At 56.7% G+C, this 27,103-nt stretch overlaps 1 protein-coding gene across 3 annotated transcripts in view; it reads left to right on the top strand.

Annotated features, from left to right (window-relative positions):
* The window catches only part of TXNRD2 (thioredoxin reductase 2), a gene marked incomplete at its 5' end in the record, with an annotated part of 48,277 nt that extends 22,830 nt beyond the window's left edge, over positions 1–25,447 (top strand). For 2 of the 3 annotated variants that reach the window (XM_080650165.1, XM_080650163.1), the window contains 10 exons: positions 1,842–1,861; positions 2,650–2,741; positions 5,103–5,277; positions 15,548–15,684; positions 19,123–19,218; positions 19,668–19,760; positions 21,370–21,441; positions 21,613–21,710; positions 23,985–24,193; positions 25,159–25,441. In XM_080650165.1, the coding sequence (XP_080506291.1) occupies positions 1,842–1,861; positions 2,650–2,741; positions 5,103–5,277; positions 15,548–15,684; positions 19,123–19,218; positions 19,668–19,760; positions 21,370–21,441; positions 21,613–21,710; positions 23,985–24,108 (907 nt within the window). In that variant the 3' untranslated portion in view covers positions 24,109–24,193; positions 25,159–25,441. Of the gene's footprint in view, positions 1–1,841; positions 1,862–2,649; positions 2,742–5,102; positions 5,278–15,547; positions 15,685–19,122; positions 19,219–19,667; positions 19,761–21,369; positions 21,442–21,612; positions 21,711–23,984; positions 24,194–25,158 lie in introns of all 3 variants that reach the window. The other variant, XM_080650164.1, reaches the window with a different exon arrangement.
* Positions 25,448–27,103: the final 1,656 nt, after the last annotated feature.

The raw sequence follows: 27,103 nt of genomic DNA, 5'->3' as shown, positions 1-27,103 counted from the left end.
CTGGGGATGTGCCCGCAACCAAGGTACGTGCCCTTGACCGGAATCGAACCTGGGACCTTTCAGTCCGCAGGCTGACGCTCTATCCATTGAGCCAAACCGGTTTCGGCGGGAGCACCGTGACTTTGAGGTGGAAGTGGGAGGCCCAGCGCCCTAAGGGGTGTCTGTGGGAGGAGCTGGGGATTCAGCGCTTGCCTGCCCTGTCTCTCCATCCAACTCCCCATCTTTAGTGCAGGAGGGTAGGGAGGAAATGTGGGGGCTGCAGAAACATAACGTGTTTGCCCAAATCGGAAACCATGTACATAGCTGCGTTGTATACAATGAGGCATGAGGGGCCTGGAGCTGTCCTGTAGGCCATGGCTGTGGACAATCCACTCCGCAGGACGGCCCACTTTTACAGAGACAGGAAGGCTCGGAGACAAGCAGGGACAGGCCATTTGGAGGACAGAGGGGTTGCCCTGGCGGTCAGCACACGCCATTGCTGCTGCTGGAAGCAGGGAGCAAAATGCACTCGCTGTGTGTTCAGCATTGATGCCCTAGCTCAGCTTTGTTCTTGTGTTTGGGGCAGGGTATTCAAAGTAGCTAAAGTCTGTTTGTATCATAATTTCATATCTTAAAGAAAGGCTTATCCCTTTCACCATATAATCATGTCCCAAAAAATAGGTCTTTTGTAATTTTGAAAATGTACCTATGCATAGACATCTATGTGACACCACACGGGTGCAGGAGTCCCCTCGGCTTCCCCGTGCACTGAGCTCGCTGCAGTCACCCAGGTGTGACTCCATGGCTCTCTCCAGCTCCTGAGAGGAAGCCATGTGCCAGTTGCTTCTCACAGGGCACCTGCATGAGTGCTCCCCGGGATCCGCCACTTCTTGAAATGGAATTATATCATTAGTACTTGGCGGGATTAGAGCTGACATTAGGCTTAGCCATCCTTACATCACCTCCTCTTGTTCAAAGGCTGAAGGAGTGATCTGACAAGCCCACCCACACATCGCCTCCCAGGCTGGGAGTTTTCATTCTGCATTAGGTTCCGTGCATGTGTGCATGTGTGAGCATGCGTGCAAGCGTGTATGTGTGAGCATGCCGAGCGTGGAGCTGAATTTATACTACTATGGCAGATACTTTATATGATTCTGCTGGGTCCCTGTGTCCTGTGTCTGCCTCTTCTCCCAGGTACCCTTCTCCTTGCTCAGAGAAGCTGGCTTTCCAGGCCCTGGGCCTGCGTGTGCTGGGGCTGGACAGGCAGGTGTCAGCCTTCCGGCCTGGTCTTCCATGGTCAAGAGTGTTGTGCCCATAGATGATGCTTTCCAGGAGCCTCCCCCGCCCCCTCCGCCCACTGCGTGGTGCCCTCCCCATTCTGCCAAGTGTCCTTGTTGCCACCCTGGCTGCAGGAGCTCCAGAGAGCCCCCAAGGCAGAGCTTACCTGAGGGAGAAGGAAAACCCTTCTGCTTCCTCGAACTGGGCTTTTCCCACCATGCCCCTGGGTCCATGCGGGTCCCACTTCCAGGGCCTTTCATGGGACATGTGCTGTTTTGTCACTGGCCACTCACATCCTTCACCACCAGCCAATTTTCTGATCCAATGACACTATTTGTCATGTTGTATTTCACAGCTGCAGCCTCTGGGAAGTGGGTTTTGTACCTTGGGACGAGCTGTTTGAACACTCGGCCTCAGCTGACTCGCCCGCAGTCACACGTCAGCCGACTGAGTGCCTTGCACGGAGGCTGAAGGGCCCTGTCCCCAAGGCAGAGCCCCCACTTGGAGCAGCTGCTTGTGTGTGATGGTGGGCCACGTGTGAGACTCACTTCTGTTGTTCTTCTCTGTGTTCGTTCCTCTAACAGGTTGGTGGTTGGAGCCAGCTGTATCCTTTGATGGTGTGCAGGTGACCAAGGGCCGCGCCTGCGTCCCGAGAGGGGACGCTTAGTGCCCCGAGCCCTCCCCACTGCTCTCCCTCTGCCCGCGAGTATACTCGCTGCCTGGAAGCAGGCACTTAAAGGGCCACTCAGAGTGGATGACCTGTACTCAGGGGACAAGTTTAGGCTGACCTTTGAGTCTAGGGCTTCCGGAGGCTGTTCCTGAGCCACACACTGAGCGGCTGAGGCAGCTGGGCCAGCTGGACGCAGCCGTGAGGCAGGTGATCCTCCCTGGAGAGCAGCCCCACTCACTCAGGTCCGTTCCTTTAGAGGGAGCAGCAGGACCAGGGGGGTCAGGCGAGGAGCCACAGGAGGCCCTGGGGTCAGGAAGGGGGTCATTCAGGGAAGATGAAAGTGCTGGGGCTGCTAGCCCAGAGCGCAGGCCAGAAGCTGCTGCCTTGTGTCTTTCATGGACGGGGTGTTTCCTCTCCATCACCACTCGGACCCCACAGAGTGGGCCTCATCCTAGAGGCTGAGGTGAAACTCCAGGGAGTCTGGACAGATGCCCCGTGGAGGCAGAAGCCACCTGGCCCATGGGTGCTGGAGTGAGCCCCTCCCTGTCCCGCACGTTTGCGAGATGGGGGTGGGGGTGCTCTGTGGCTGGTGTTGGGAGACTCCTTTGGGCCGGCTGGGACTGGTGGGAAGTGTGCTGCTGGTGTTGGGCCCTGGGGATCTTGCCACTTGGCTCCCGATGTCATGATGGGCTAGCGAGCACTCCTTAGCTTGTCTCTGGCAGACGTGGCCCTGGAGTGCGCCGGCTTCCTCACCGGCCTTGGACTGGACACCACAGTCATGATGCGCAGCATCCCTCTGCGGGGCTTTGACCAGGTACAGCCCAGGCCCAGCTCCCACCCTGTGGTCTGCTCACACCAGCCTGTGGCCCAGCCCAGGCAGCGCAGGTGTGGGCTGGGGGCCTCAGTCTTTAGAAGCTGGCCCTTGAGTTGAATGAGGAGGTTGTTCATAAAACATAAAACACCTGCCAGAGTGGAAGCAGGATCGTCACGTAGAGCGTGTGGCAGCTCTGGGCACGCCGGGCCAGCCTCTCAGACCTCGGCTGTTCCGTCAGCAGGTGTATGTTAGCCGAGGTGCGAGCCCCGCCTCCTTGCTGGCTCTGATGGGGGTACCCCTCAGTAAGAGGAGCACCAGGCAAGGAGGCAGGTGGTAGACTGGCAAGGCCCTGGGCAGCCACTTCAGAAGACAGCAGCTCCTGGCCACAGGACTGGCCACCTGCCATAGACTGAAAGACGGAACCCGTGAGCCCCGATGAGCACTCGGTTCCCCAGCCCTGGGCAGTCAACCCTGAGCACTCGGAGCATCAGCATAGCCTCTGAGGCCTCATTGCTCACATGCCTTGTACAGGGGCAGCGCCAGGTGAAGGCACAGTGAGCCTGTGTGTCCACTCCTGACCGCTGTGTGGCAGGAGCCGAGGGCCATCTCACCTGTGCAGGTTGTCCTCACGAGTGTCTGGGACGCAGACACCCATGCTGATGGCAGATGCACCCACGTGAACAGCATGTTGAATGTTTATAACTAAAAACTCTTCAAGGAAAGGTCACCTGTTAAAATCCAAGTGTGGGCTTGTTACGATGGCACAACCTCCATGCCTCCCCAAAGAAGATAGACAGCCCCTCATCACACAGTCCCACTGGCCCTCAGTCCACCCTCCGCTCCCGGGCCTGCCCTGCGCTGCCCGGTGATGCAGAGACTTGCCCGCCACGGTGGGCCCACCATGTGCCATTTGCCCTACTGCTGCCACACTCGTCTGTCACTCCACTCAGCGCAGAGGCCCTGAGTGCCTGCTGTGGGGACAGGCCTCTGAGCCCGGGCTGTGGGGAGAATGTACCAGGCAGCAGACAGGAGCCACGAGGAGGCCACATGGAGGATGCAGCAGAAATGAGGCAGGAGAGGCAGAGGGGACTGCGGGGACCAGGGCTGCGGGAGGGCTGGCCTTGGCCCTGAATGGAGGCAGAAGCTGGAGACAATGGGAAGGGGAAGCAGTTCCCAGAGAGGGGCCAATGGAGGGAGGAGAAGAGGCTGGATCAGGCCTCCTGAGGGGCTGGAGTGAGCAAGGCTGGGCTGGAGGGCCAACTGGCAGAAGAGATCCCTGCAGGCATCGCAGCAGGGGAGGCGGTCTGATGCCTGGGTGCAGTCGGATTCGTCCCACTTGGAGACAGTGGGATCACCCCAGGGGGGGTCGGGAGGGGAGGGAGCCGGCTCCAGGTGTACCCTGGGGGAGGGACAACGGCAAGGCCAGGTGACCAAGGCCGTGCTTCAGCACGAAGAGTCAGGCAGCTCTTCGCTGCAGCCCCAGTGGTAGGCCTGGGGACGGCGGAGCTGCTCTGTAGCTCTAGAGGGCCAGCAGTTGCCCTCAGACTGAGACAGGGATGTCCAGGCGGTCGGGAGTCCGGAGGGCTCCAGGAAGGGCAGGCAGCCTCCCTGCCTGTTCCTGTGACGGGGGCGACAATCCCAGAGAGGCGCGGCTTCTCCTGGTGTTCCCGTCCCTAAGGGAGCTGGGGATCTGAGCAGACAACACAGCATTTAAAGTGACTGACTTTCTCCTGAAGAATGAAGCTGTGGCTGACTGCGCCTTGATGACCAGCCCCATGGTGGCTCCAGAACTAGGCTCCCCGTCTGCAGGCTAGGAGGAAGGAGCCCTCTCTATAGATGACCCGCCCCCCCCAGCAGCACCCACTATCCTGCATTTCTTGGTGGGGAACAGAGGGGCCCACCTCCTGTCCCAGCTCCCTGCTCCTTGAGGGAGGGTGGGGAGCCGAGCACCACCTCAGGCAGGGCAGAGCCCCAGGAGAAAGGGGTGCTTCTCTGTCATTACTTTCAGTGGAGACAGTTAATTAGCATCTAAAGAAGAGCTCAGAGGTCAAGTGCATCCTAACTGAAGGGCTCAGGGTTTTCTGGTTTAGAGCTGGAGGCTGGGGAAGGGGGTGCAAGATGCTCTCCTGGCTCTTCTTTCAGCTCCACAGAGAATAAGGGAGCCCGGAGGTGGGGGCGGCCTGCATGGGGCCATGTAGAAGAAAGGGAACCCTGAACCTTCTCTTTTGAAGAGACCCCTCTTACCCCCACCTCAGGGCCTTTGCAAGGAGGCAGGCGGCTAGGTCCTCTTCCTGCTCAGTCATCAGTAGCGACATTTGCACTGCCACCTGGTCCTCACAGCATGTCCTCTGTGCTTTGCAGCAAATGTCAGCCTTGGTCACGGACTACATGGCTTCTCACGGAACCAGGTTTCTGAGGGGCTGCACCCCCTTGAAAGTGAAGAGGCTCCTGGACAACCAGCTTCAGGTCACCTGGAAGGACCTCGCCTCTGGCAAGGAGGACATGGACACCTTCAACACCGTCCTGTGGGCCGTAGGTAAGGTGTGTGAGCCATGCGTGCGCATGCATGAGTGCACACAGGTGGGGAGCGTGGCACCGCCTCCCCCGCCCACTGCTTCCAGGGGCTCCCTCATCCTGCTGGCTCTTGGTGGGTTGGCGCTACAGTGCACCTCTTGGGCCGCCGTAAAGACTCACAGGATTGCTCCTGATAAACTTCCCAGTGGGTTGCTGTGCGCGCTGTAGGTCATCGCATGCTACGGGGGCCATTTTACCGGCCTTTCCGGAAGTCACACTGCAGATTTCCAAAGACGGCATCCAGGGACAGGACAGAGATCCGAGGCCTCTTCCGGCCAGTCATGCGCTGTGTTCTCATCCTCCAGTGCTCTGAGAGGCCTCGGGGCAGCTGTTGGTAGGGCAAAGGCTGGGCAAGTGTGGCTGCTCAGAACTCGCCCAATTGCCCACCTTGCCAGACACACTCCCTCCCAGGCGGGGCCCTCCCTGCACTCCTAGGCCACCCCTGGGGAGGAGGGGAGGGAGTGTGGGTGTGATGGGGGAAGATCCTTGCTCAGGGCCTGGACCTGGGCTGGACTCAGGAGGGGAATGGGCTTTGAGGAAAGGCCTGGAGCTCGGTACGGAGAACAGGGGGCCCAGACACCATGCCCTCAGGAGCCTGGTCTCTGCTGGGACGCTCCTGCTGTGGCTTCTGGGGTTAGAGTTGTTTTCCTCATCACCCGCCAACTTGCATGTTAAATCGAGGTCCTGCTCACTCCTGATGTTTTCAGCGTGAGGGGTCTCCTCCACCTGGTCCGTTGTCCCTTCGGTGAACCTGGGCTCGAAATCCTGTGGCTAACAGGCTTGTCCTCGGGCTCGTGCCCATGAAGCGCGTGGTTACCGAGCACTCAGAGGGTGTCCTGCCGGTGTTGGCTACGGCCTGGTGGCTCGGTCCCCGCGCTCCTTGAGGTGGGGCTCCTGGCAGGAGCAGGTATGCATCACAGAGCAGTGGATTTCTGAAAAGCCTGTTTTCCGAGTTGCTCAGAGTGATCGGAAATCACAGGTGAACTGAACTCCAGAGGAGTCAGGGCTCTTCACTTTGGTGGTCAACGTGAGCGGATCTGAGGAACAAGGAAAAGGATCGGGAATGTCCGAGAGTGAATTTAGTGCCTCTTCATCAAAAGTCAATAAGTTACCAAAGGACGTATTCCTGATCCACTTGTAAAAGTAAATTTTAAGTAGGTTTATGCTGATGAACACTGAAAGATTGTATAATTGTTCAGACCCAGAAATGTAAATTGACCTTGAATACCTTAAACTCCATTCTAAACTAGGAGGCAGCATGTTTCTCTTTCCCATTTGTACCCCAGCACTAGTCCTTCGTCTTCTGACGTCTCTGGGCCCACCACATCCCTGGGTCTCCACCTTTGCACTGAGGCGCAAGCCTGCACCCAGCGCTACCTGCTGAGGCCATGCTGATGGCAGCAGCTCAGAGGGCAAGGGTCTGTGCCCTCGGAAAGCTTTAGGGCTGCCCCGCTTCCAGATAGGGCCTGGTGGATGACAAGCAAGGCCCCCCAACATGCATGCCTGCCCTCCCCCACCAGGAGTTCATTTTATTTTTTGTGTTTTCAAAAAGAGCATCCCCAGACAGTCTGCCCGGCATGATTGATGCTGGGGGTGTAAGCTTTTCACAGTCCTTGGCCTTTGACCTTGCTTCCCCAGGCGGCGCTGCGGTGGCGGCGGTTTCTGGCACGCCTTCTGGGGCTGCACGGGCATGTGCTGACTTTGCTGCTCGCTCCTGGGCCAGGTTTTGTAAACATCAGGAGCTACTTCCCAGTTTAACAACTGGGAATGTTTTCTGCTGGTTTACTCCTGTAAGCCTTTAACCAAAGCTCTATTTCTACTTGCAATAAAGGATGATCCAGTCCAGGACGTTAAAATAAAATGCCCTGGGGGCCACACGGCTGGTGCAACAGAGCTCTTGGACCGGACATCCCGCCCCAGCAGTGAGCTGGGCTTTGACATCAGTTAAAAACAGAAAAGGGAAGGATGCCCCTCATGCCCCGTGGACACGCGCAGAGGGCTGCCAGGAGCTCCAGTGGGGCTGAGTGCCGGCCCAGCCCGGATGCCCCTGTGCCTGATGCCTGGGCCACAGCTGGTGAGGACAGTGCACATAGGGATGGCGAAGTCAGCCCTGCAGTCTGGAAGCCAAGGCGGACTCTGCGCCTCTTCCTCCGTGCAGCCTTGATCTCCACGTGGTGGATTAAACACATTAGCAGTTAAAGCAGTTAATTGCTGTGCAGGGGGCCCTCTCATTGTTTGTCTCTGAATCACCCACCCACACCAGGTGTCTCAGATAATAGACTGGGAACTCGCAGCAAGGAGGATTTCCTGTCTGCAGATGTGCCGATTACAGTGCTGAGTGAAGACAGTCAGCCTGCGCTGCCGGCTCGAATTCGCCCTGCACAGTTAACCAATTGTGGCCTGAATCCCCGCTGTCTGGGGGAGCAGGAGCAGGACGAGTGTCAGGAGTGGACACTCCGAGCCTCAATGCTTGTAGGCTGGCGGTCAGCTTTTGTTTAGCTGAGGTTTTGTTTTAAAGTGCGGACGAAAGGGGTTTGGATCGCAGCCCGGAAAGTCACAAGCCGGAACCCCTGCCCCTCAGCATCGCCAGCCTCTCAGGAAGATTCTGTCCTTCACTCAAAGGAAGGATGAAGGCTTTGGTGCATCCATCCCTGGGCCATGGCGTTCTGCTCACTGTTGGAAGAGCCAGATGGCCGTGTTCTCAGCGCCCATGGTGCCGGGAGGGCTGTTCCAGACCCACCTCGGGAGCCCCCAGGGTCTGCTGGGTGAGACCTGGGGAATCAGCCCTGAAGCCATTTCCTTTTCTCAGGCTTCGTCCCAGCAGAAGAGCTGTGGTCATCCCCCTGTTAGGTCACTCTGAGCCCCGACGGTGGTGTAAAAGGAGCCAGCTGGCCTTGGCGCTGAGGCACTGGGGCCCAGTGTTCCCGCTTCCATCCAACCACCATACTGAGGCACCCACCACGAGCCACTCCTGATTACAGCCCACCCACACAGCATGTGTACTTGGACCACGGCCAGGGACACAGGAGGTGTCCGGGAGCCATGATGGGGGCCCCCCACGCCCAGGGAGGGGAGCACATCTGTCCAGGTGGACTGCAGCCTGGAGCTCTTCGCTCTCTGCTCCGGGATCGTGTTCCAGTGCACATGGTAGCCGTCCTTGCTCAACTGTGCTCATCGGATGGCGCGGCCACACCGCACACACGGCTCACAAAGTCCCTAAGGAATTTTCTTCACGGTGCCAGGCAGCGAGAGAGGGGCCAGGAGGCACAACAGAACTGAGCCCCAGGGCTGGGGATTCATGGGTGGGAGTGCTCCGAGTCCAGCAAAAAGGAAGAGGCAGCCCAGGGGTCCGGCTCCTCAAGGCCATAGATGTTGGGGAGGAGCTTGTGGGCTGACCGGGGATGCAACCTGGTTTGGAGAAGCCTGGTCCAAGGCCACCGGGCCTGTTCTCTGGGACCGCATGTTGCTGTGGCTATAGGAAAGCACGTGCCTGGCTGTGTCCTTCCCTGAGGGGACTCTGCAGTGGCCTGGCTGTGACAGGTCACATACAGAAGACTGCTCTGTGACAAATACCTCGATTCACCCAGTGCCCACCCTTTCCTCTCTCAAGGTGGAGCAGCTGGCCTTGAAGAATGAACCACTCTTCTTCTGATATTCTAATGCCTTTTTACGTCAGTGCAAATGTCAACTTTATAATTACTGACATCAAGAGAGACCCAAATCTGCTTGTGTCTGTGCTTTGCTTTTGGAGGAAAAGAAGACATTTATGGAGCTCATGCCTATCGGCACTTTCACAGGCCAGGGGAGCGGCCACAGGCTTGCCTACCACACCGTGTGGCCAGCAGTGCACCCCCGCTCCTGAAGCAGCACCATCGGCTGTGACCTTCATTTCCCTCCGCCCCGGCTTGCAGTGGCAGAAGCCAGGAGAGGGGCAGCGGGAAAACAGTGCCTGTGCTCCCACACTGGCCTCATGCCCCCTGCTTGGGTTGAGCCACCAGCCAGGATGGAGAGCTGTGCCAGGTCCGCAAGCCAGCTCCTTGTGTCCAGGGTCACCGTGCCCCCCACAGCCACCAGAGCCAGCCAGCCTCAGTGCCCACGGGGATCAGATGGGGTCTCTTTACCAAGTCACATCCAGGATTTATGGTTAGAACTTAGTAGAAACCAATTAGGAAAAAAGGCAGGAAAAAAACAAAAAACACTTTCGTGAAAGTTCTCCTAGAGATGAACGGGCACCACATTAATGTGCACCGTCTAAATCTGCACGTGCCACTCGGAGCAGCCAACAGCGGGAGAATTACATCTCTAACTGTTACAACTATAATGCTGCCTGCCATGGAGCACGTTCCTTCCTGGGGTCCGTTGGACCAGGCTGTCGCTGGGACTGAGCTGGAGATTCCGCTGAGTCCATGGGCTGCCTGCAGGGCCAGTGTGGCTTTTTTATGCGATGCTAGTGCTGGCATACAGGCCTAGACAGGAAAGACCCACACATGGTCTTCCAGATGGACTCTGGCCAACAGACATGTGCGCCCCAAGGGGTAAGCTCACTCTGCTTGTCCAAGGAGCCTTCTAGGTAAGAGGCTCCCTCATGATGGCCTAGGAGGCCCTGGTGGGTGCTGGTGGTCACAGCAAGCAGCCCACCTCAGGTCACACTGAGGTCCAGGGCCTCACTCATTCATTCAACAAACAAACAGGAGCCCTGCCTGGGAGGCTGAGGTCAGCAGGATAGCAGCTCTCTGTCCTCGGCGGGCTGGCAGCTGTGGATCGGCCTGGGACTCACTGAGAAGGGGCCCTTTGAGAAAATAAAAGAAGCCCTTTGCTGTTTTTATCATTTTCCCTTAAGTCTGAAGGATGACGAGACATAGATAATACATTTTTGAAAAGTAAGTCTCCAAAAATCCAACTGGAGGCTCCGAAGGTGTGAATTCCCGTTTGTGCCTGGTTCAACGTGCTGCACAGGCCTGGCCAGGGGGGAGTGGCCAGCTCTGGGGGTCCACGTGCCCCTCAGGAGGGTCGCTTGGGGGGGCCCTCCATGAGCCTGTGTGTGAAGCTGTTTCCGGGCCCTCGCCCACGCTGTCTGTCCAGCCTCTTAGACTCCCGAACTCCCAGCACTGAGCCTCCAGCTGCTTCCTGTAAATCCTTGCTGCATCTCTCTGATCACAGTCCTCACTCACCCTGTCATACTCCTGCTGGCACTTAAATCTTACCTCGTTACACGGATTGCCCTTCACTCGTCAGAACATGTGCTCCAGGCAGGCGTGAAATCGGGGGGATGCCTGTCTTCCCATAATGGATGGAAGAGGCACGTGAAGCTGCCTGTGCCCGGTTATCTGTGCCCCCGTGCCTGGCAGAGCAAGTGGTAATTGACCAGGGGTTCTCGGGGTTCTCAGACTTGGCTTCTCCAGCGGCTGCGTGGTGTGGCCACTGAGCAGCAGCAGCTGTGGGCATCAGAGGAGGGCTGGCCCAGTCCGGTTGTACCAAGAACATCTGGGCTGAATGCTGATTCTGCCACCACTTCAGGGCCCTGGGGTGCCCTGGGTGGTGGGTGCTGGGAAGGAGGGACTGTTTCACCTCAGAGACACCAGGGGTCACATGGTCCTCCAGAGGGCCTCTGGCCAATGGACAAGGCCGGGCCTGGTGAGGGAGGCAGCTCCACGGGCAGAGAGGTGCGGGGGCCCATTCACACATTTATGCAGATGCTTGTGGCCTCTGAAGAGGAAGGGAGAACATCTGCTTGTACCTGGAATTTTAATGTTCTCATTGTTTGCTGTAACAACGGCAGAGTATCACACGTGTATTCCCTAAGAAGCTCTTACAAGGCAAGAAAGTCATGAAAATGTCTGTAAGTGAATGAGAAAAGGCAGGAACTGACAATTTGCAAGAGGAAATAGAGTTAATGCGTGGCCAAAAAATAAGTTTACTAGTAAAGATCAGCACTGAGAGCGTGCTGAGCCCTCAACCCGCCCCCCCCTTTGGGAAGGAGCAGAGCCCTTAACCCCCAAGAAGCAGCCATGGGGGTGCAGCCTCCTGCCTGGCCCTGCGCTGAGGAAGCCCCACCTGGCCCTTGGCCCTCATCTGAGGACCTGCCCCAAAGAACTAAACTGACATGTGGACAGATCGCCATCTCCAGCCCAGGGGTGTCCAGGGAGCAGGACTTGGGAGCCTCCAGGAGTCCCACCAGGGGAGCCATTCAGCGATACTTGGACCCAAGCTGGTGCCAAGATCCCAGGCTGAAGGGGGAGAGATTCTGCACCGGGAGCAGAGGGGCGGGGTGTTGGTTGGGAGTATTGTGTGTGACATGCAGGGTGATACAGCCTGGGGCACGGTGGGGGCTCCCCTCTTCCCCCAAATCCTTTGAGGAGTAGTACCTTTATTAATTTTTTTAATCCTCATCGGAGGACATGCTTATTGATTTTAAAGAGAGGGGAAGGGAGAGAGAGAGAAACATTGATGTGAAAGAGAAACATCAGTCAACTGTCTTCCCATACACAGCCGAACCAGGGATTAAACTTGCAACTTTTTGGTTTACGGGATGATGCTCCAACCAACTAACAGCCATACCGGCCAGAGTAGTACCTTTATTTTTGCATTAGATAAAAGGAAAATGGTCAAGGAGATGACTGGCCTGCATCTTGCTTTGTGCCATTTATATACAGCCTGGGCCTGGGCTGGGCCTTGTCCATGTGGTAGCGCTACCCTGCTTGTGTGGCCAGCCACTGGGTTCCACCATGGCACCCATTCTCCCCCTCTGGGCCTCCGGGGGTCCTAAAAATTCTGCCTTCAAAATGGACTATAGAGGCACCCTGATTCATGCATTTATTATTCATAAGTTTGTTCTTTAGTAACAAATTCACTATTTTTAAATGTATCTATATAGTCTCCTGTTGTGCATGGTTTTACCTTCTGCTATTTCAGTTACCGGCAGTCAACTGAAGTCCAGAAATATTAAGTGAAAATTCCAGAAATAAACAGTGCATGTGTTTTAAATTGCATGCTGTTCCGAGTAGAGGGATGAAATCTTGCATGATTCCACTCCATCCTGCCTGGGACGTGAATCATTCCTTTGTCCAGGGTCTCCACGCTGTCTCTGCCTCCCACCCATTAGTCACTTAGTAGCCATCTCTGTTACCAGATCAACTGCCCAGGTATTATAATGCTTGTGTGTTCAAATAACCCTTATTTTACTTAATAATGGCCCCAAAGCAGAAGAGTGTAATGCTGACAGTTCGAATATGCCAACAAGAAGCCATGAAGTGCTTTCTTTAAGTGGAAAGGCATGCATGTATAACAGTGACTTTCAACCCGTGTGCCACAAGAATGTTCAAAGCATGCAATACCTGACTGTTTAGCCAGGGTCACTGACCTCTTTTCCCTTAGATTGTCAAATGAAAAAATGACAACAGTCATGTAACAATAGCCGTCCAGTGTGAGTGAATCAAAATTATACCTATTTTTATAGTCAGATTGGCAAAAAGTACATTTTTTGGTGTGCCACAGAATTTTAGTAATTAGTTTATGTTTGCCATGAGATGAAAAAGGTTGAAAATTGCAGATGTATAAGAAAAAAAAGTATAAGTTTCAGTACAACGCACGGTTTCAAGCATCCACTGGGGGTGTTGGAATGTATCACGTCCGTGAATAGGGGGGATACTGTATTTTCTTCAGGACCTAGGATGTGGTTTGCTGGCATCTGCAAGGTGTGTAGTTACCATGGTTACCACGAAGTATGTGAGGAAATGCTCTTGGCCTCCTGTGACTGGCCAGGCCGGAGTGCAGGAGAGAGTTCGGGTACAGCGTGGTCAGCATCAGAGCAAGTTGGTCTGGGGCACCAGCTTGCCCCAGCCCCCAGCAATCCGCAGGAAGCAGTGGGCATGGTGAGCTGCTGTATGCTGTGTTCCCCAGAACTGGGGGCCCGGGGAAGAACCAGCGCGCTGAGCTATGAGCCCTCTGCCTGCAGGGACCCTTGGCCTACCCAGCCAACCCCCTCCAGTTCTGCCCACGGGGCCCAGCTCCTTCCTCACTGAGCATAGCATGTTTCAGTCCCTTCCCAAATGCACGAGGGTTCCTGGGTGCCCACTGGTTCCAAAAGACCAATCTCCCTTACTTGGGAGTCAGACCTGCCCCCCCCTCCCCCGCAGGCCATCTTGTCCAGGGCAGGACACTGGCTGCGGTGGCATGTCCCACTCTGCATTCTCACGGGTCTCCATCCATACCACTCCAGTGCTGTCAGAATGCAGGGACCTCGGAGCCTCTTGTTGCCTCCTATGTCTGGCCTGATTGGTGATAGGTGCCAGCCTGCCTGGCACCCGATTCCTGTGGCCACGCAGAGTGAAGAGGCTGGAGCCGGCTCCCCATGAACTTGAGAAGCACGGCTTAGCCAAGTCTCTGTTTTGACTTCCCGCTTCAAGAGAGCAGCTGGAGACGAGGTTTCCCTTTCACACGGCTTGGTGCTCCAGATGTTCAGATTGGCACCACCCGCTACCGGACCTCTTGTGTGTCTGAGCCACTGCAAGTTGTGGGAACTATGCCTTAGAAATCATTAATTTTTGTCATTAGGGGATCATCCTGAGCCTCTGGGGGCCATGAGCTGCCCACTACCTTCTAAGGGTCGGGCAGGAAGAGCTGCCTTTGCCACTTCCTGCTCAGTGAGGCCACATCGACTAGAGGGGAAAAAGGGACCCGTGCTGACAGCTCAGCTGTGATGACACCCAGGCTGTAGCATGTGGAGCCTGGCAGGGAGGCAGCTGCGCCAGCACCCCAGGGACCACTGTCCCCTGCCCCTCCTGGCCTCTGCACCCAAGAGCAGGATTAACCAAGCTGACCGCACCAAGGTGGATGTGGTGTGCTCTGCCCCTTGGCCCAGGTCTGCCCTCACCTTTGGGGGTCTCAAAGCTGGGGCTGCCTGCTGGGCAGGTCATGACACACAGAAGTGGGGGAGCTGATGTCTGCAGCATAGAGCTGCTGCAAGAACCGCCTTCTAGCCCCCTAGAGGGGCTGTGGGGCCTGTCCTGAGACCCTGAGCAGTGTGTGAGTTTGTGCATTCTTGCTGCTTGCTCAGGGTTGGCTCCCCTTCCTGTGGCACCTGGGACACAAGGCCACAGCTTATCCACTCAGTCTGATGGCAGGACAGAAGCATAAAATCACCATGAAGTGCTGTCCTTGCCCCAGTATGACCCATCAGGAGGAGCTTGGGGAGCCCTGGGGTCACAGAGAGTGGAAGGGAGGTCACTACGCCCCGGGAAGAGCCATATGGGGACTCACGAGGCCGTCAGCTCACCTGAGGCCCACAGATGGGCTCCATAGAGACCTCAGTGGAAAATGCACGTGCAGGACAGGAGCCACAGCTTCTGTGAGGGGCCTGGGTATGTATAGTCCATGTCTTCCCCGGGGGGCGTGATGTCTTTAACAGCTGCATGGCCCTGTCACATCATGTCTGTGGCTGCTCTGCCATGTCCAAGGCACCCAGGCCTGGAGTGGGCTATGCCAGGATCACAGCCCCTTCGTGGCGGAGGGGTTTAGTGATCACAGGCTCGATGCACATCGCCTTTGGGTCATCACTGCTTCTAGACCTTTCTGTGGTAAGGACCAGGAACTTTATACTAAAAAAAAATAATGAATTTCAAAGTTAACTTCATGAGGTTTTAACTGTTCTCTGTGACACACAAGATCTATTTGCAGCTTTATTGTTAGGACATAACCCTCTGAGGATATTCAGTTAAAATGTTGGTTCCTTCAGTTCTTGAACAAACCATCTTTCTATTGCTCTGTTACCAGCTGCATACACACTCAGGCCCCTTTGTTTCAGGTTATTTATAGGTCATGGGGATTTTCCCCATTTTTAATTTAAATTTATTTTTTAATATGTAATCATATAGATGATTAAGAAAACAAAATTGTATCACAGGATGTTTTAGAGAAGTCCTATTCCTGTCTCTGTCCCTTCCCCCTGCTTCCTCCCTTTCTGAGGCCCACTGTTTCTGCTGGTCCTGCCTCATCCTTTCATTGATTCTTTGTGCAAATGTAAGGGGTGTGTGTGTGTGTGTGTGTGTGTGTGTGTGTGTGTGTTTGTGTGTTTGAGGCCCGTGGAGGCCAGGAGTCCCCTGACGATGTTTGTGTTTGATGTTTTACCAATTCTAAAGTAGGCAGTCTGAGAAGTGTTTCAAATAAACCAAGGGATCTTGGTCAGAACTGCTAAAGAAAACTGCGGTAAATAAACTGCTCTTTCTTTCCTTCAGGGCGAGTTCCAGAAACCAGAAATCTGAATTTGGAGAAGGCTGGAGTGAACACCAACCCTGAGAGTAAGAAGATCCTGGTTGATGCCCGGGAAGCCACCTCCGTCCCCCATATCTATGCCATTGGAGACACAGCGGAGGTATGGCTAGTGCCCGATGCCTGACCCCCTCCCCCCTCCCCTGGCCACCTACCCTGGCCAGGCCGTGGGGAAACACATGGCTGACAGAGGCTCTGGGCCAAGTCCCAGGTGCCATTAGACTTGAGTTCTGGAAGGAATCGGGCATCAGCCTCTGCTCTCTCGAATGCTCTTCCTTGCCGTGGAGGGCAGGTGGGGACGGCTTACAAATGGCTTAGAGCAGTGGTTCTCAACCTTTCTAATTCTGCGACCCTTTAATACAGTTCCTCATGTTGTGGTGACCCCCAACCATAAAATTATTTTTGTTGCTACTTCATAACTATAATTTTGCAACTGTTATGAATCGTATTGTAAATATCTGTGTTTTCCGATGGTCTTAGGCTCTACAGCAGCGACCCACAGGTTGAGAACTGCTAGCAGAGTCGCCTAAGACCATCGGAAAACACAGATATTTACATTACGATTCATAACAGTTGCAAAATTATAGTTATGAAGTGGCAACAAAAATAATTTTATGGTTGGGGGTCACCACAACATGAGGAACTGTATTAAAGGGTCGCGGCATTAGAAAGGTTGAGAACCACTGACTTAGAGCACCGTTAGCAGATTCCTATTGCAAACCTCTGCGTCAGCTCTGAGGCAACGGCGCCTGTTCACTGCCATGGCCGCCTCAACCTCCCCGCAGGTGGCAGGTGCAGGCCCTGGAAATGCTGCCATGTTGGCCCCAGAGCACTGGGTCTGACCTCCTTGCCTCAGTTCACGCGCTGATCGCTGGGCGGGTCAGTACTCTCCCTGGGCTGGCAGATGGGCAGGGCCTGGGGGCACTGGAGCCTGACAGTGTGTGGACCCAGCCCCACTCAGGCCTGCCCGTTCCCTCCTCTGGAAAGGAGGGCGCACACCACCTGCGAGTCCCTGGTGGAAGCCCTGTCCCCTTCACAGGCTCCTGGCAAGACCTACAACTGGTCAGTTGTGGGGCCCCTGCTCCCCCAAAAGCCTCAGGAGCCGTCAGCCTGCCCCACATGTGTGCAGCACATATAGAGGAAGTGGTTCAGGAGAGTCCCTGGTCAAAGGGGCTGAGAGGGGCATCAGGCACCCTGACCCCAGCAGCCTCCTGGCCTTGAGACCTGCTGGCATCATTGACACGTATGTTAGTTTCCCAGGGCTGCCATCACAAATCACGCAAACTGGGTGGCTTAGAACGATGGAAGTTTACTTTCTCTAATTCTGGAGCCTGGAGGTCTGAAGTCCCCCCTCTGAAGCCTCTAGGGGAAGGACCTTTCTTGCCCCTTCTAGCATCTGATGGCCCAGACAGTCCAGGCTTGGAGCTGCAGCTCTGCAATCTCTGTCTTATGTGACCGTCTCCTCCAGGTGGCTGTGCTCTTGTTCATCTCTTGGCAGGACCCTCTCATTGGATTTAGAGCCCACCCTAATCCAGTATGACCTCATCTCCATCCTTACCTTAATCCTATTTGCAAAGACCTCTATTTCCAAATAAGGCCACATTCTGAGGCTCCAGGCAGAGGTGAATTGGGGCGGGGGAGGGGGGACCTATTAAACCCACAATGATATGCTAATTTACATTCATTCATCGTGTATTGACTGAGTGCCCACTGTTCTGGTACCAAGCACTTTTCTGGGTTCTGGGGCCACTGCAGGAACAGATAAAATCCCAGGCCTCAAAGAGGTAACATTCTGGTAGTGGTCACAGGTGACAAATACATGAGTAAACTATTTCATATTCAGAAGATGCTTAGTTACTGGGGGTCAGGAGAGACCTAAGGCGGCGGGGTGGGGGGGGGGGGGGCGGGAAGAGTGAGGGAAGCCTGGGCTGGAAAAGAGCTAGAAAAGGCACAGGGGAGCTGAATGAGGATGCTTGTGCCAAGGTACACCAGGGAACCCACTTTGGGAAATGCCTAAGGGTGGGGGAGCCAGTATCTAAGGTGAGTGGATCCCTAGGTGGGGCATCCTGGAGCTGAGAGGCAGTTGTCACTGATTCTATAGGACCATCCTTCCTGCAGCGTCACCTGCCAGCCTCTGCTATGGTCATGATATTTGGGGGCCTTCGGGAGAGCTTGGACACATGGAGACAGGCCAGAGCAGGTACATGCAAGGCTGGGCCTTCCTGTTGTTCCTGAAGGGCCAGTTTTCCCATCTGGCATAGGACGCTGGGGACAGCTCAGCTGGGGCGTGTGGCCAGAGCTCTGGTCAGTTCTCCTCCAGGTCACCTTTGACCATCTAATCGTCCTGTTGTGTGAACGGAAGTGAGTGGCTGTACATGTCCTCAAGTGTCCCGTGGACCCAACTGTGTAGCCAGCAGCAGTTGCTCAGTGTGATCTCTGATGGCCTGGAAGTGGCATTCGCTGCTGGTGTCCATCCTGTGAGCTGTGCCCTAAGATAGCATCATGGTCTTGGGAGAGAGCCCAGTTCGAATAGGACGCGCTCTCTACGCACCCCAGGAACTGAGTGAGTTGGAGTTCCATCAGCTGCAAGGCTTGTGCTAACACGGCAGAAACTGTTAATATTTTAGACCAGCAGTCACCAACCTTTCGGACCTCATGGACCACCAGTGGTTCGTGGACCACCGGTTAGCGACCGCTGTGTTAGACCATGTGGCCAGGAACATACGGCACACACAAGGCATTATTTATTCAGATACTAAATTCGCTTACTTGGAAAGGTCATTCTGAGCAGGCACAAGGGTTAACACCACAATGGTCCGGGTTGCGGGGCGGGGGAGCCATTGTTGAGTGCGATATTGTGCGCGTGCGCCTGGAGGTTTCCGCAACTCGCCAGGCTCAGTGGAATGCACAGCCTCTCTCCTGAGTTATCTCTGTGGATCTCCATTCATTTCTGGAATGTCAAACAACATCTGCATTTCCTGCTGCTGCAGGGATGATTGGCAGCCTGTCCCAGGCCTACCCGTGCAGGAACGCTGGGGGCTGTGTCCCCCACTCCCCCCCGCAGGACACACACCGGGACAGAGGGGACCCCAGGAGAGCGGCATTTTCATTTTGGGTTTGTAATGGGCTGTGATGAGCTGTGTCAGGAGCACACAGAATGCTTCCAGGGCCCGGTTTAGCCAGAATCCCAGTTCATTGAATGGCTGAGTGGCAGCAGGATCTCTTTTGAGCTTTGTTGTGGGCTCAGCTCTGCAAGGTCACTGACATGAAGAAGGGGTGCAGGGAGCCTGGCAGGCTCATTAGAAGCTCACCGCTCTGCCGGGGAAGGTGTGATCACCCAGAGCAGGACAGAGGGAGTGAGGAGAGAACCACAGACTTGTGGAGGGCCTGCTGTCCCACTGCAGAGGCCCAGCAGCAAACAGCGTTTGGGAGTTTCTGAAAGGGAGACACCTCACTAGGGAGGTGGAGGGCAATGGAGGGATGGCACAGACTCCCTTACAAGACATGCCGAACTAATTCCACTCTTCTCCCTCCTCGTCAGGGGCGGCCTGAGCTGACACCCACAGCTATCATGGCAGGGAGGCTCCTGGCCCAGAGGCTCTGCGGCCAGTCCTCAGACCTGATGGACTATGACAATGTGAGTGCTCACTGCTCTTCACAGGCTAGCTTCAGTCTGAAGTGTGAGGGTATGTGTGCGTGTCTGTATGTGGAGGTGCATGTATTTACACATCTGTGTATGTGCATGTGGGTGTGTGGTGTGAGTACATGCACGTCTGTGTGTACACATATCTGCATTTTGTGCATGTCTTTGCATATGTGCATGCATACTATGGGTGTATATGTACACATCTGCATGTGCACGTGTGTGGGTGTGTGTACATCAGTGGGTGGGTGCATGTCTGCATGTGTATGTGTGTGTGTGCATACACGTGTGAAGTTTAGCTCTGTGGGTGGGGCCCAGGAATAAGTGAGTGAGTCTGCCCACTGCTTGTGGCCTGCCAGCCAGCATGTCTGGTGACTTGGCCCGGTGAGAATCTTCAATCTTGGGTCCCCAGCGGTGTGCCTGACTCAGAACCTTCTTTCCAGGTCCCCACGACAGTGTTCACCCCGCTGGAATATGGCTGTGTGGGGCTGTCCGAGGAGGCGGCTGTGGCACGCCATGGAGAGGAGCACGTGGAGGTAAGTCAGGGCCCCGAGCAGAAGGGACGTGACACCTATGTGGCACTCATGCCCTCTGACACCCCCTCCCTGAGAGGCCCAGCAGGCGAGCAAGAGTTCTGGCTTTCCTGCATCCCAGGACTGCATCTTTGAGGGCAGGAGCAGGGCGGGGCATGGGGCCCAGAACCAGGCCTGTGAGGCTGTGATGTGGCTGGAAGGGACATGTGAATGGGAGTGTTAGAGGGTGGCCTCGGGAGCATTTGGGGTGTGGCCACCTCACAGGGGCACATGTCTCCCTAGACCTCGAAAGGCTTCTCCTGCATTCTGACCTCTAACCCTTGTCCCCTATTCTCTTGCCCCAACCTGGCCCTGCCCCCAGGTACCTCGACTTCATGCAACTCCCCAACTCCCCTGTGGTTCCTGCAGTCTGTGACCCCTCACACCACCCAGCCCCATGCCAGCTTCTGCCTCTGCTCCTCTTACGAGACCCCCCTAGTCCCCGCAGGCCCCTGACAGCCCAGACTCGGCCTCTCATCCCAGAGGCAGGGCTTTCATCAGACAAGGCTGCTTCTGGGGTCTGCTCCGACAGACCAGCTGTGCCTGGGGGTGGCACTGCGCATGCCCAGGCAGCCTGGCAGGACGTGGGGACACTTTGGATGCTGGAAGCCTTCAGTGTGGCTTCCTCTTGCTGCAGCAGCCTGCAGGTGGACCGATTAGAAACCAGACCCCATGTGGCCACCACAGCAGGGCTTGGTGCCCTCTGGGAATAAGTCACTGGACTCCAGGGCCTGCCCCTTGCCCCAGCGCCCCAGTCCCCTCCATCAACATGCCAGGCTTGACAGGCCGACCTTCCCCTCAGCACTTTATTTGCTATTTTTGTTTGATTCATCGCAAGTACACTGGGACATATGTTCATGGCATTTTATAATGTTGTTTTATGTTTCACAATGTTGAATGGCCAAATACCCTTTGTTTGTTTTTTTTACAATTCTGTCTTAGTTAGAACAATATTCTCTGAAGCTCCATTAATTAATAATGGCTGTGCAACACATGTGAGGGCCCTGCTCATTTTTTACTCGGCCGCAGCCCTGAACGCGCTGTCGGTCCCTTCTCGGGTGCTGAAAGCCTTTGTCCGACAGCTCCGGTGTGGGCTGGGGGGCCCCTGCGCCTGCCCCCTCCTCCCTGCTCAGTGAGGGCCCACCAAGCCCCAGGGTGCCTGAGGGAGGCCAGATGGCCACCCGCTAACCCACTCCTGTCTCCCACTGCCTCAGTCACCCAGTCACTCTGCAGCGTCCACTCAGACTGCCCTCCTGGGTGGTTCCCATGCCCTGTGCTGAGCTTTGGGCTCAGTGACCAGTCACATCGGGTGGCACTAACCTGGCGCCTGCTCTGCTGCTGTGGTTCATGGGGACCTCGGCCTGAATAGGAGAGGCCTGCCCTGCAGTGTGGCTCTGGCCATAGACTGCCTGTGTGAGGGAGAGAGGGTGCTCTTTAAGGCCAGCCAGCCATGTCCTGGCCCCAGACCACAACCAAGTGGGAGATCCCGAGCCCCTGCTGTGTTCACACAGCCTGTCAGAGCTGGAAGGTGTCCAGGGGGCTTGACTCCAGGAATCGGTATCTTGTCGCCCAGGTTTATCATGCCTATTATAAGCCACTGGAGTTCACAGTGGCTGAACGGGACGCGTCCCAGTGTTACATAAAGGTGAGTGTCCTCGGGGGCCAGGTCGGGGCATGCCAGGGGGTGAGAGAGAGGGAAAGAGTGGGCCCTGGGGGTGGGGGAGCCCCCCACGGCCACACATACACTGGGGGGTGGCCCACATGCAGCCCCAGGGTCCCACCTCCAGCAGATGGCAGCTGACAGTGTGGCTTTCAGATGGTGTGCCTGCGGAAGCCCCCAAAGCTGGTGCTGGGCCTGCACTTCCTGGGCCCCAACGCAGGTGAAGTTACTCAAGGATTTGCTCTGGGGATCAAGTAAGTCCGGAAGAATGCGGCTGTTACTCGATGCTCAGACGGGTGTCCCTCTGAATGTTGGCAGCACTACAGTGAACGTCCGCTGCGTTGACGTTGCTTTTATGTAGGGTTGTCTGTGTTTTCAGCAGAACGTCTCCTCCGATGGGGCAGGTTCAGCCAGACAAGAGGCAGCTTTCTTCTCCAGCCAAACCCTGTTAAGCTGGCCACACTGAGTGTGTATGGCCAGGCCACTTGGGGAGCAAGAGGAGAGCATCATGTCCTTGGCTGGCCCTTGGGGCGGGGGTGGGTCACTCTTGGGGTCTTCTCTAACTCAGAATGAGCAGGATTGGGGCCCTTGTTCATGGGGCCCAGCACCCAGGTGGTCATGAGCAAGGTCTCAGCCCCAGGTGTACTGTGAGCGCCAGCCCCCCTGGGCAGGCACCCATCTGCTGGAGCCCCAGCCACTCTCTGGATCTTGGGCACAGGCTGTGCACTGTGGGGCCCCTGCCTGGAGCCTTTGCTGACAGAGGTTCTGGGTATGAGTGGGTTGTCTAGGGCAGTGAGGAGGTTGGGCAGCTGGGTGTGGGCCTGCCAGAGGCCCCGGGGGGGTGGAGTGGCGGTGGGAGGAGGGGGGAGGGGCTGGACTCATAAAGGAAGACATGTGCCTCCTGGATCTCCACGGAGGTTCAAGGAGCAGGGTCAATACCCAGAAAACCTGATGATGGAGGGCTACAAAGGCAAGGGTCTAGTCCAGACGTCCCAGGGACACCTCAGCCTCCGCATGGGCCCTCAGATGGGGCACCCGTCACAGGGCAGCGAGCCTCAGGCCTACCATTGCCCTCCTAGCCCTTCCCACACACGTCCAGGTGATCACTGGGTTGTGGGGTCAGGTTCTCCCTGGAGGGGAAGGGGAGCTGGGCCTTGGAGGAGAGGAGGGTGGGCAGGGCTGGGTCCAAGACTGGACTAACATACTTGGAACATGTGTCTGTGGTCCTTAATCACGGGATTCATCTTACATAGAGTGACCACTGGAAGGAGGCCCATGAGCCTGGTACAAGGCTCTGCTGAGCCTTGCCAGAGCCCATTGTGGGGAGGGCAGTCTACCCTGGGCACAGGAGAACAGCTGAGGGTGCCCCCTGGAACCCAGCCCCTGACCTGTGTGAGTGCTGGCAGGCCGGCTCCACAGCTCCAGCCCAGATCTCTGTGGCCGCTGGGACACGGAGAGCCACGGCTCTCCCACGAAGTGATCTCCATGCTCCGGCATGTGGATGCTTTTGCCAGGACTGTCACTCAGCTGGAACAATTTCTGGAGACTCTTTAAAATGCGGCAGCCTTTTTAATAATGCAACTGCAAAGAGCTGGTTTCTTTCATATGCGAAGAACTCTTAGAAATCAACAGTAATTATCGGACGAATCCAATAGAGAACATGAATAGGCAATTCAGAGGAAGAGAACATAAAAATAAGTAGAGAGCTGATGTGTCTCAATCAGGATTTTAAGATGTAATTGAAACACCAAGAAACCCTTTCGGTCGGGGAGGGTGTCCAGCAGATCCTTTGCCAGCGTCCGCCCAGTGGAGACGCTGAAGCTTTGAGCAGGTCAGTGGAGCCATGAGAGTGATGTTTCAGTCAGTCGGGAGGAAGGCCCTCTGTCCACATCTGAAATGAACACACCGGCTGGCAGGACTCTTCCCACTAGATAGCCATTCCAGCACGCGTGTGCACAGACCTAAGAGGAGCTGTGCGATGGGAGTGCCCTGTGGGGTGCCCACACACAACGTGCCAAGGAGTGCACAGTGCGTGGGGAGGGGTGGTTGCTGAGCGTGCAGGCTGCACTTGGGTGATAAGTGCTGGGTGCTGAGCAGAAGAGCGGGCTGGGCAGGGAGCTGGGCAGGTGCAGGCTGCGGTAGTAAAAAGTGGGCTCAGGCAGACTGAGGAAGTGGGCCCACAGCAGGACCAGGTGGAGCCACAGTCCAAGTAGAGCTGTGTCTGGTGGGCTGGGAGCAGCAGGGGCCCAGGCTGGAGCAAGTGAGGGAAGGTCGGGTGGGAGGTGGGCTTGAGGTGGAGTCCCTTGGCCAATGCAGGCATTTTCTGGGAGGGAGATGGGATGGGTCCAACTGTTGTTGGCAGGTGTGTCTGGCGGCTGGCTGGAGGCGAGAGGGTGAGGGCCAGGGTTGGGAGGGGGTGAGAAGACCCAAGACTTCCGAGGTGCCCTCCTGTGTGCCACCTTCCCGGGGACAGGGTAACATGAACACGTCTCCCTGCACTGCCTCACGGCCCCTCCCCCTGTGTGTAGGTGTGGGGCCTCCTATGCGCAGGTGATGCGGACCGTGGGCATCCACCCTACTTGTGCCGAGGAGGTGACCAAACTGCGTATCACCAAGCGCTCCGGCTTGGACTCCACCGTGACTGGCTGCTGAGGTTAAGCCGCCATCCCTGCCAAGCCCAGGGCACACGGCACACCTGCTGCCCCCACAGCCAGGCCCTTTGGGGCTTTGGATCCAGGTACGTGTGGGTCGGGCTTCACATAAGGATAGAGCAGTGACAGAAGGGGGGAGGGTGCCACTGTGAGCTGCCCTCCGGGTGCCTGGCAGGCTGTACCTGCTGTGCCACCTCACAGGGAGCCCTGGGCCCAGGCCATAGTAACCAAAGAAACAAGGATGGGAAAGGAGGCCACTGAGGGCCCCACCTCCCCAGGATGCCCCAGACCCTGGCCTGGCTGCCGCTGCTCCCACAGGCAGGAAATGTCTCGAGGCTGGGCTCACACCCATCTCAGGTGGCCTGTGCCAGGTGGGACACTGGGTGCGGAAAGCGCCCCCAGGCTGAGCTCAGTGGACCGCTGGGTGGGAGGAGCGGGCCTCCCCCTCCCGTCCTGCTCCGTGCAGAGCAGCACCCGCTCGTTTCTCTCTCGCCCAGAAGGTGGAGATGCTGCCTTGCGCACAGCTGCTGCCGCACAGCTGCTTCTGCTAGAGCTTTGCAAAGCCAGGCTGGGCCAGCAGCGGCAGGAAGCCTCTAGGAAGCCTCTAGCTACATTGTTGCCTCCGACCCTCTTCTGAGGAGGAAGACATTAGCAAGACCCTCCCTGACCCCTGCCAAAGGGCTGCCTGTGGTCAGAGCCTTTCATGTCTCAGACCCAACATCCTCCGGCCTCAGCCTGAGGGGCTGTGCAGTGGCTCAGGGCCTCTCCAGGGGCACCGTGGGCACCTGCTCCACCAGGGTGCCCTCGTCAGGGCTGCCTTCAATATAGACAAACACAGGGCATCCTGAGGAAACTCTTATCTGAGTGTCACACCTAAAAGATGATAAAAATTTTGTCATCGCAAAGTATTTTTCACAGTACAGTGCTCCCTGTGACTCATCCCGGGGGTCCATCTGCCCTGAGAGGGTCCCTGCATGGGGGCACAAGAGTTGTGGCCACGGGTATGCGGGGATGGTGTGGCCATCTCATGCTGACGCCCCATCTTTGGCAGGACACTGAAGGCCCAGCCAGGTGACCCTCAGCCCAGCCTGGAGAGCCCCGGAGGTATCTGGCGTGGGCGGCATGTCTGGATGGACTGCCCGTGTGCCCTGCAGGGATGGCTCCCGTGGGACGTCAGCCCCCACACCTGCCCTGTTGCCCCTCCTGCCCGGGCCGGCCCTGCCAGGCCCCCGATGCCAGATGATGACGACCTGTGCAGAAACCCACCCCGTGGGCTGCCCACGTCTGAGCCCCCCTGGTATTTCTGGAGTGCAAATAAAGAGGGTGTTTTCCTGAAGTGTGCCCTGCCTGTGGTGCCCCTGAGGTGCCCCCACCAGCCTTTCACACACACACACCCGCATCACCTCCCTTCATCATTTGGGAACTGCTTCCAGATTGTTCTGCAACGGGAGCTGGATAGCATCCCTGCGTTCCTAGCATCAGTGCCTCGGAAGACCCTGACCCTTCCTCCCCGCACAGATCTCGGGGAACCCCTCCCGGGACCCTCTATGCTCACAGGTACTCTGAGTTCCCGGTAGGTGAGCATCTTGCCCGCAGTGTGACCCAGCGACAGGAGCGGGCAGGGGTTGGAGGCTCTCTGTCCCCTGAATGTCAGGCACCTCATTAGTTTTCATGGTGGCCTCCAAGTCAGCTTGTGTGCTGTGCTCCGGCTAATCCTGCACATTGAGGCTTGATGGTGCCTGTCAGTCACCGCAGAGAGATAGGCTGACAGTGCCGGGCAGGGCCTGGCATTGTGCTGGGGCTTTAGTGGCGGTTAATCTCATGTCTTTCTTAAGAAAACATCACTTAGTCTGCCGGCCCGGGAGCCTTGGATGGGACCCTGCTTGTCAGCAAACAAAGGAATGTCTTTGCACCTTAATGGGCCTACGGGAGCCTCGGCTCTGTGTGAAGCGTGTGCAGGAGCTCTCAGACGCCCAATTAAGATGCCAAGTGCTGGGCTGGGCCGGGCCCTCTCGACAAGTGCAGCGCGAGATCAGCCGTGTCCCATTTAACGCACGGCTGGCGGCGCGCCCCGTGCTGGATCCTGCGAGGGCCGCCTCTCCACGGGGAGGAGGTGTGCCCCTGTCGTGGAGGCAAAGGCGAGGTCTGCAGAGGTCAGCTAACACGGGCTGCCAGGGCAGCAGGAGGGGCCCTCTAGGCAGGGGCTTCAGATTCCTTGAGCCGGATCGGTCTCTGCCTTGGGGCAAATGAGGAACCTGAAATGGCCTTGTTGCTTTTGGTTATGATGGAAATGATGCTGCCTGAGTGGGAGCCCTCGTGCACACTGGGCGCCCCTCTGGGGCGAGGGTCAGGATCGCCACCACTGGCTGCCAGGGTGCTCCCACGTGCCTACCCCCCCCCCCCCCCCCGGTGGTTTTCTCTGCACGCCCCTTTCCGCAGTACTAACCTTGCACCTGCCATGTCTGTAATGCCCACTCTGTGCTGTCTGGCCTGTGCCATCACCTAGAAGTGAGCAATGCACCCTTGGTGCTGGGCACCGCCAGCCTCACTGTCCAGTCCTGCGGGGCTCGGGACAGCTCGTGGGGGTGCTGCCTGTGTGGCCCCAAAGCTCCACAGGCCCGCTGGCTCCCCTGCATGGGGTTCACATCTTTTTGGTAAATGGTGGTAGGGGCCTGGCCCAGCTGAAAGCCTGCCACAAAGGGCCTGGCCTTGGCGACCACCATCGCCGGAGCCACCTTTGAGCCACACGCTGTGTCAGTATGCAATTGCTGCCATGGTGCCCAGTAACCTGGACTCCCACATGTACACACTGCTCTGTGGGGCCTGGGGACCAGATTCTGGGGTCCCAGCTGGGCAGGGTGTTCTGACAGCTGCTTCCCTGAGTCAGGGCTCACTCTGCACGTGGGTCTCAATAAGAGCACTGAGCAGTGTCATCTGTCTAGCATGCCGCTTGGCTCCAGGCTCACAGTATGGCCTGAGGCCCCTCTCTAGGCCCA

Source organism: Plecotus auritus, assembly GCF_963455305.1.
Source record: "Plecotus auritus genome assembly, chromosome: 13".
In the NCBI taxonomy this organism is placed as follows: domain Eukaryota; kingdom Metazoa; phylum Chordata; class Mammalia; order Chiroptera; family Vespertilionidae; genus Plecotus; species Plecotus auritus.
Note: the sequence above shows the minus strand (reverse complement) of the source record. Positions and strands in the feature narration are given on the sequence as shown.